This window comes from Xiphophorus hellerii, chromosome 23, assembly GCF_003331165.1.
Source record: "Xiphophorus hellerii strain 12219 chromosome 23, Xiphophorus_hellerii-4.1, whole genome shotgun sequence".
NCBI lineage: Eukaryota > Metazoa > Chordata > Actinopteri > Cyprinodontiformes > Poeciliidae > Xiphophorus > Xiphophorus hellerii.
In genome coordinates this window covers 11968932-11977684 of record NC_045694.1, presented here as the reverse complement: position 1 = coordinate 11977684, position 8753 = coordinate 11968932, and the positions used below count along the sequence as shown (strand labels likewise).

The window sequence follows — 8753 nt, the reverse complement described above, 5'->3', positions numbered from 1 at the left end:
ACAGGCAACACCAAAGATCTCGAGTCCAAAAACTTTGATTCGTGTGAACTTTCTCTCTCTATGGTTGTTTTAGGGATCCACTTTCTGGTTTCTTATGCTGAAGACAACCACAGAGTACATCTGTCCATATTCAACCCCCTGGTAAAATAGAAAAGATTGGTCAAAATATATAAATACACAAAATTTAACTATTAAAATTAAAATATAAATTTTAATGCTTTACCTGTCTACGACTATAGTAGTTGTGTAGGTCAACCCCAGCTGTTTTTTGGAATAAAAATATATATTAATAGGATTGATGCTCTTTTACACAGAAATTAACTGTTGACTTGTATTACCTTTGTTGTCCATATACTTGCTTGTGCTAATGGAGAATAACACAACAACTGTTGAAATAAGACCTAAAGCTAAAACCACGCAGAATGGAAGAACAACTTTGTTGGTATCTTGGAACCACAAGCTGAACCCTAAATCATCATTTAAGGAGGGGGGGAAACTTGAGTTACAATGAGTAAAAGCTAATTGCCTTTGTAATTACTGTCACATTATCTGTTGCAATACACATCATACATAAAATATAAAATTATCATATATCAAACTATACAATTACCTTGAACTTTGGCTTTTGTTTCCTTTCCAATAAATATTTCTCCACATGTGGCCACGGCGCAGTAGTAAGTATCACTGTCAGTGGAGCTGATGGTTTTAGAAAAGGCACATCTCCTCTGAGAGTCATTTCTCTTATTGCAGTCATCAGTGCTTGTTTCCATCTACATAAATTGTGTGTGGATGGGAGTTGTGTGATCTGGCTCTGAACCAGAATACACTGAGGTCTTCTGGACACATCTTGTCAGGATTAGAGAGGACTGAACACTGTAAAGTCACAGAGTCTCCTGGAAGGTGAGAATCTGCTGCCGTCAACTGTTGAACTATAGTATGCTTTGATGTTCTCTCGGCGTTTTCTATTTAAGAAAAAAAACACTGATCAAAACTTTTTTAGTATCGTTAAACACATTTTAGAAAATGAAGAACAAAGTCAAATTGAAGACATATTTACTTACAGTTTCTCTCTTTCTTGTTTTTTCTTAGGTTCTTGGTCTCTGAGTGGCTTTAATTATTTAAAATTTTCATTCACCAAATGATGAAGTTGCTTGTTTAGTTTTGGCTGTAGCTTATGCAATTCAAATATAAAACCTTATTCTGATTGTCCCAATGTTTTTAGAGCAATTACAGGTGAGCATATAGAATTGTGGAGGTATTGGGAGTGATTATCCGATCTCACCAGGTAAAATTATATCTCTTGCCCTCTGATAATAAACTTATTGAGAGAGGTGATATTTCATCATAAGTGACAGAATTGTTCAAAGTTGCTGAAACAGCAACAATTGTGAGTGCTTATATTTTTACATTACCTTTTAAATACAAATAGGGTCCCATGCCAAGCGTTTTCTGTCCAGTCGATGATAGCACAGTGATACATTCCTTCATCTTCTGGAACTGTTCGGAGTATTGTCAGTCTGCTAACAGTTTCATTTTTTGATGCAGTTATTCTTGAGAAAGAAAATTTCTGCCCAAATGCAGGGTCTGCATGCTTCCGCAGCCTCACAATCAATGTAAGAGTATCCCCTGTACTCTGTTTGTACCAGTGGACTTCATTGTTGCTCAGCATATCCGCAGGAAATGGGCATGTAAAAGTTGCTGGTTGACCAAGGGCAACTGTTTTCACTGGGACCAACATATCTGCATTTTGGAAAGAAGTACGACATCATAAAAAGTAAGATTAGGTTAAAGAAAACAGACAACGTCAAAAGATATGTAAAATATAGACATTTGCTGTCATTACTCTAACAGTAATTCAACTGGATGAAAAATTTAAATGAATGCGGGTTTAACTTACATCCCTGAGGAAGGAGAAGCAGTGTAACCAACAAAAGAACCATCTTGACACTACCTTCTTTGACAGACTTGTTCTTGCCTAAGTTAGAGAAAGAGGTGTGGTGTTCCAGGATGTCTTTGTTTTTTGTTTTTTTAAATATCCAATCAAAGAACATTTGTCGCCACAATCGATCTTCCTGTTCTTTGTCTTGGTTATTGTACTTTAATGACCGTAAACATTTTACGGTGACATATTATACAATGTCACCGTAAAATGTTTTATACAATGTCACCAAAACATTGTATAAAATTTATACCATATCACTATATTATCTCATCTCATGCAGATGTATTAGTCGTAATTTGTCTGTAATTTGTGCAGGCAAATTATTTTGTTTATGCATCACTGAACATTTTTAGATTGCGATAATCAGAGCATATAGGAAATTGCTCATATTTAAAGGGTTATTTATAGACAGACACAAGAGTCTCTCCATTTTAACCAACAATTTGTTAAACTAATTAAACAAGAAGGTTGTTGGTTTAAATCCTGGTCTTAGTGTTTTTCTGCATGGAGTTTGTGTGTTGTCCTGCTGCATCCCTGGGTTCTCACTGCATACTCCAGCTTTCTCAAATAGTCCAAAACCACAATTGATTGCTCTAAATTTTCCTTACGTATATGTGCAAGTGTTGTAGTTGTTTGTCCTGTGTGTCTCTGTGTTGCCCTCTAAGGCAGTGGCAATCTGTCCAGGGTGTATTTTGCCTCTCGTCCAATAACCGCTGGGGATTGTTACCATCATCAAGTGCTTTGCATTTTAGGATTTGCAAGATAATCACTGATCATCTGACGGTCAGCAGTGGTTGGAGTAAATACTCTCCTAAATATCGTCTTTGCCAAATGATACTTACCTAATGTCTTCATTTGTTCTAAAACCCAAAGTTACAAAAAAAACCCATGCACATCTGAAACTTACTTCAAGCTTCCAACAGGTAAATCCAATAGCACATGCATTGGCTTTTACAAAGCAAACATTACATTAAACAATAGTTTATCAATGTATTTTCAACATTTCTCTGTGTTTGGGTCACAAAAAGCTAATAAAACATAGATATTGAACACAGCACACATATACTGAATAACAGCATTGAATGCAGCATCTTTGCTTTTATTGGTAGCAGACAAACAAGTTTTCTTCAGAATTTTCATCTTAATAATGATGTTTGAAAGCAATCACCAGGATGATAACAAGTCAGCAAACCAATAATTCCTGATGATTTTCTCAACCAATTTAAAGGCATCTTGTTAGAACTTAATTGATTTTCCTATTTACTGTCATTTTTTAATTAAATTTTTCTGATGAAGAATTAACAGGTGGTGTAGACTTTTTGTAGCAGAGTGGTCCTACATGTCAGCACATCATCAGGTGGCTTCAGCACATGTTTTTTACATGTTTCTGTAAAAGGACTCAGAAAACAATACAGCAGTGTTATATTAGAAAACATAATTTGTACATTTTAATACTTCAGTATTTTCAAAAGTAAGTACAGTGTGCACCACTTCTAAGCTGGGATTGTAGATGCATGAAAGCTGAAACTGCAACCCTCCCCCCTGAGATCAATGTTGTTTTTTTCTTTTGACATAGATGGCTTCCTTCACCCCTCTTTCAAACTACTCTCTCTGTCTTCAACCTGGACATAATGTAATCCCAGGTGTGGTGCATTTGGCACAGTTGCCATTCATTGGCATTTTGCTAATGCATGGCACGACGCTGGCACATGCTAAAAATAAAACTCTTTGGTTTAACCTGACATGGCCAGACTATCTATGAAGTTTCCAGCGGAAGCTTTATGACGACCTTTCCCCACCATTCTACTTCTTCCTTTTGCACACCATGTGCTTCAAGAGACAGAGCACACTGCATTCAACAATAAGGAGGTGTTTGTGGTGGAAGCTCCATTCGTGCACCAATTATTGAAACACATATATCTGTATCTGATCAAAGGTTTCACCCTCAACCGGCACACATGTTGACAAGTGAAACAAGTAACCTGGATACAAAAACCACAAAATAGAAGACTTGGAACTTTAGCCTCATGTTTGGACAGCAAAAGAAACTGTATCTCGTATAAGCAGGACTTGTGCTTGACATAGGCCACATACAGTTGCATTGGGAGCAACATCTGAAGGGGGTGCTGCTGCAACAACTTACAAAAAAATCATAGACTGAAATAAATATCAATAATGTGCTGTCCTGAATGGTTCCATTTTCTTGTGCTTTGTCAAAAATACAAATTATGAAAATATAAACAAAAATCTTTCTTCCTTCACTATTGACATCCTGATGCTTCTCGTCTTGCTCTCGATCAAATTTGCCAAAAAGAAAATTCCACCTACCTACCGATGTGCCATAATCAGTTAATCCAAAGGAAGTAGGTAAAGAAATGTTTAAATCAATTAGGTTGTGTTTAAATAAGTTTGAAAACTGTTTGCATGTTCCTGTCTAGCATGTTCCTTAAGTTGCTGTAGATGACTGATGAAACATTGCTAATAAAAAGCACATGGCCTAGCTCTCAAAGGATTGGCTGTAGGACCACTCTGAATATCCTGGAGTGGCCGATCCAAAGTCCAGACTTGAATCTGGTTGAACAGATCTTTGGAGAGGTTACAAAATGTCTGCACAGACCAGCCCCATTCAACCTGAGGGAGCTTGAGATGTACTGCAAGAAGAATGAGCAAAGCTGCATAAATATAGGCGTGCTGACTAAGCTTATTGTATCACATTTAAAAACACTTGAGGCTGTAATTGCTGCCAAAGGTGGATCACTCAATCATAAAGCAAAGGCTGTGAATACCTAAATCAATGAGATTTCTTGATTATCTATTTTTAATAAATTCACAAATCACTCAAAAGCAATTTTCTACATTTTTATAATGGGAAATTTGTGAGTAAAATTTTAAGGAAAGAGATTAATTTAAAAGAATTTGTAGTAAGGCTAATAAGACAAAATGTTGAAAAAGTGAAGAAGAATGCTTTCTGGATGCACTGTATGTTACTACTTATTGCATTTCTATAAGGTTGCAGATTGTAGAGGAAATACAAGCAGAGCTGTTTCAGTGTGAAACAAATATAATTATTTCTTTCTTATTACAATCAAGATGTTTTTTAAGGCCTATGTGAATTAGGTGGAAAATATTAATTTAGTATGTTAAAAATTACCATCTATCCACCATCATATCAACTTTTATACTTCTTTTTTGGACAACAAAAGATGTTAGTATTTTCTTTTATTAAAGAAAAAAATGTATCTATAACTAAATATCTAGCTGAAATAATTTTTAAAGATGAAAAAAATACAAGTAAGAAGATAGAAACTTTTAATTCTGTGAAAAATACTGCAAATGGCAAACATATGCATTTACTGTATTCTTTAGGGTATAAAACAAAAAGAAGAAAATATTTTCATTTTATTCACTGGGAGATTTTGCTCCCTGAAAAGATTACAACCACATATTTATATTTTAGTGTTTCACTTGTGAATACACACTATCGTCGGTCTCCATCTGTCTCTTTGGCATTCCTTTCATCCTTTTAGCTCCAGAGAAACGTAACGCAGCATAGTTTAATTCATGTTCCTCTTCATTCTATCAAGCAAATGAAGGATTTATCAAAAATGTTATTACCATACCAGATGGGTGGTTAATATTTCGTTACACCTCAACAGTTAAATTGATTTTGTATTTTTACTTACAGTAAAATCTTTTGACTCCCTGCGGTTGCTTTGTTTTGCTCGAGAACAGGACGCTTCTTTCCCTGAGTGTCCGCAGAAGAGAAATATGGTCATGTACTTAACCCAACATTTTGAAGAGAATCCACAGTTTAAGTAGATTTTTCATAACTAACACAAGAATTTTAACAGTACAAGCTGCTTTACTAGAAGCATGTTATTTCACACTGTGATAACGGAATGCCTAACTAAAAACATGTTAACCAGATTCTGCCACTTTAATTTATGGTATTCTCCAAAACCATTTAAGAATATTTCTTGAAGAAATTACCTTTTTTATTTCCTTTTATCTATTTTTATGAAATGTGTCATTTAGCACTTACCTTTAATAGGTTTACATGATGATCTTGGAATCTGGCAGCAGAAAAGTATATTTATAATAACTGAAATTACCAAGCAGGTAATTGTTATCACCAGGGTGACAAAGTCATCTTGAGATGTAGCTATAGGATGAAAGACACATAAATAAAGTTTTAGCTTCTGAGGAAAAAAATAAAACCATTGTTTATCTACTTTCATCACTTGCTTACATTAATGTTATTAAATGTAAACACAAAATCATACCAACATCCAATTTTGTTCCATTCCCAAAAAATATCTCTCCACATGTGGCCACAGCACAGTAGAAAGTCCCATCAGATGCGTTGAATGTTTTAGAGAAGTTGTACACACATATCTGCTTAGAGTCCAGTTTCTCTTCACATTTATTTTCTCTGCTTCCATCAGTGTAGATGAAGTTTGGAAAAGATTTGTCACCAGCTCTTATCCAGAACAAATTCAGATCTCCTGAACATTTCTTGTTGTCAGAGCCAGAGAGGACCGAACACTGAAGAGTCACTGGGTCTCCTGGATGAACTGGTTTTGATATTGTTGGCGTCTGAACAACTGTGTAATTTGAAGACACCACAGTGTTTCCTAAATTAAAAAAAAATTGTTAGACACTACAATTCAAAAATGTTAAAAATTTTCTTGATGAGTCTTAGCAAACTGTTCAGAATTTTTTATTGATCAGATCCATTGGGATAGTTTTGTTTGCACTATGATTAATACCTTAATATGTGGTTAGTAGGTGACAATATTGAGAACATATTAAAGCACTTTTTCTTTCAACAGATTGAGTGTTACTTATTGAGTTGAACTCAACTTGAAATTAGATTCCTCTGTTGATTATCATTAATTCCTTAATCACTTACTGAAGTTGTTTAGACAAGCTACACATATTCTTTAATTTGTTCGTTTTGATATACTTTTATTATGTAAACCTCTTTGAACTTCTTTGCTACTGAAATATGTGTTAGAAATATATTAGACTTGAATTAAAATTTAATAAGCTTACCAAATAATAGACTTGCCTTCACTATGTGAAGATTACTTCCATTGAGAAGAAACATGTTGGTCAAATTAGGTGATTAATTTAACCCTAAATCTGTCAGGATTACAAAATGTAATGTAAGTTTAATGTATTATTGTAAGCAGAAATTACAAATTTTAAAAAGTCAAAATCAAGAATACATTTCACAAATACAAAAAAAAACTGTTGTGATGGATCACTACATTTGATTGCTTCTACCGTCTGACATTGGCATTTACGTACGCTAAAACTTGGAAAAGGTTAGGAGCAATCTCATCCATCTAGCTCCCTTTTCAGTTGACCTCTGGGAGATGCTAGAGGTCTATTGAGAACCACAGCTGGATTTTTGAACAGTATATATAGTGTTGCTATGCATTGCCTGAGCCAATGACTAATCCCTGTGCCCACTTTTGCTTTTTGCTTCCTCACTTTATTTTACTTTCTTGTGCATTTGTAAAGTAAAACAATTAATAATTTTCAATAGTTCACCCAACAATATATCTATTCTACATACTGATTTATACTGAGGATTGATGGACTATGTGTTTATCTTTAAATTTAAAAGAAGTAGCTCAAATGTCATATGTGACAAACCGTGTTTTGGATAACCTTGTACTGGATTATTTATTAAGATGTCTTTTAATATTTATATAGATCAAAAGAAAAAAAAAATTATTTACAAGTATTTGTCCTGTTGAAGTAATTTTAATAATTAAAATACCTTGTATTAGCAAATAGGTCCCTTGCCAAATGTTCTTGTTCCAGTCAATCACAGCGCAGTGATACATGCCTTCATCTCCTTCAGTCGTCTTCCTAATCATCAGATTGCTAATTTTCTCTGTATATGTTGCAGTCAGTCTTGAGCCCAAAAATTCAGGTCCATAAGTAGGCTTGGTATTTTCCATCAGCTTCAAAATTAATTCCAGTGCATTTCCTGCACTTTGTTTGTACCAGTGAAGTTCACTGCTGCTGCTCGTCTTTTGTTCCGGAAAAGAGCATTTCAAAGTTACATTGTCTCCGAGCTGAACGATGGTCACTGGAACCAAGGCATCTGCAATATGAAGAATAAAACGTGTTAGCATTGTTTGCTATTCAGGACAAACAAATAAGACACAACCTGCAGAAAAAGATAAAATATGAGGATATATAGGTTCAAATTCTTACGCTCACAAAGACTCAGAGGTTTTGTTTGTTATCTAACTTACATCCTTGGTGCAGGATGATCAGTGCGAGCCATAACAGTTTCATCTTTAAGCTGTTTTCACTGAAACACAAGGTTTTATTCCAGTGACAAAAGGAGGAGTGGTTACGAGACCATCTGATTGGTTATCTCAAAATACCATTTCCTAAGGCCATTTCCTGCAGCAGAAGTCTTTGTCTTCTAGGGGCCAGGCTTTGTAATTATAGTAATATTCATTCAGTTGTCATGTTGATGGTCAATAATTGAACAACACTTCAAATTGTGTTGTTTTCAAATGGAATCTGTTTAAGTTAGATTTTGACCTGAAAATCTTTTAATTGATGCACATCAGTAGCAATAATACAAAGGGGCTATATATGGCAAAGTGAAAGCCAATTCAGTTATACAGATGTTCTAACAGATGTATAGTGATGTACTGTAGCTTTTTAAGTATTTCACAAACCCTCTGCAACTACACCATTTAGATGAAGATATAAATACAGATATTCATCTGAAAACAGAGTGACATTCTGAATGCAGCAGGAAAACACTACTTACTTA

General features: G+C 34.7%; 1 protein-coding gene across 1 annotated transcript; it reads right to left on the bottom strand.

Annotated features, from left to right (window-relative positions):
- Positions 1 to 5234: 5234 nt before the first annotated feature.
- On the bottom strand, positions 5235 to 8260 carry LOC116714873 (uncharacterized). Its single transcript, XM_032555658.1, has 6 exons — positions 8218 to 8260; positions 7734 to 8063; positions 6226 to 6576; positions 5985 to 6104; positions 5626 to 5687; positions 5235 to 5518 (listed from the first exon to the last, which is right to left on the bottom strand). The coding sequence occupies exons 1-6, from the start codon at positions 8258 to 8260 to the stop codon at positions 5396 to 5398; spliced, it is 1029 nt and encodes a 342-aa protein (XP_032411549.1). The 3' UTR covers positions 5235 to 5395.
- Positions 8261 to 8753: the final 493 nt, after the last annotated feature.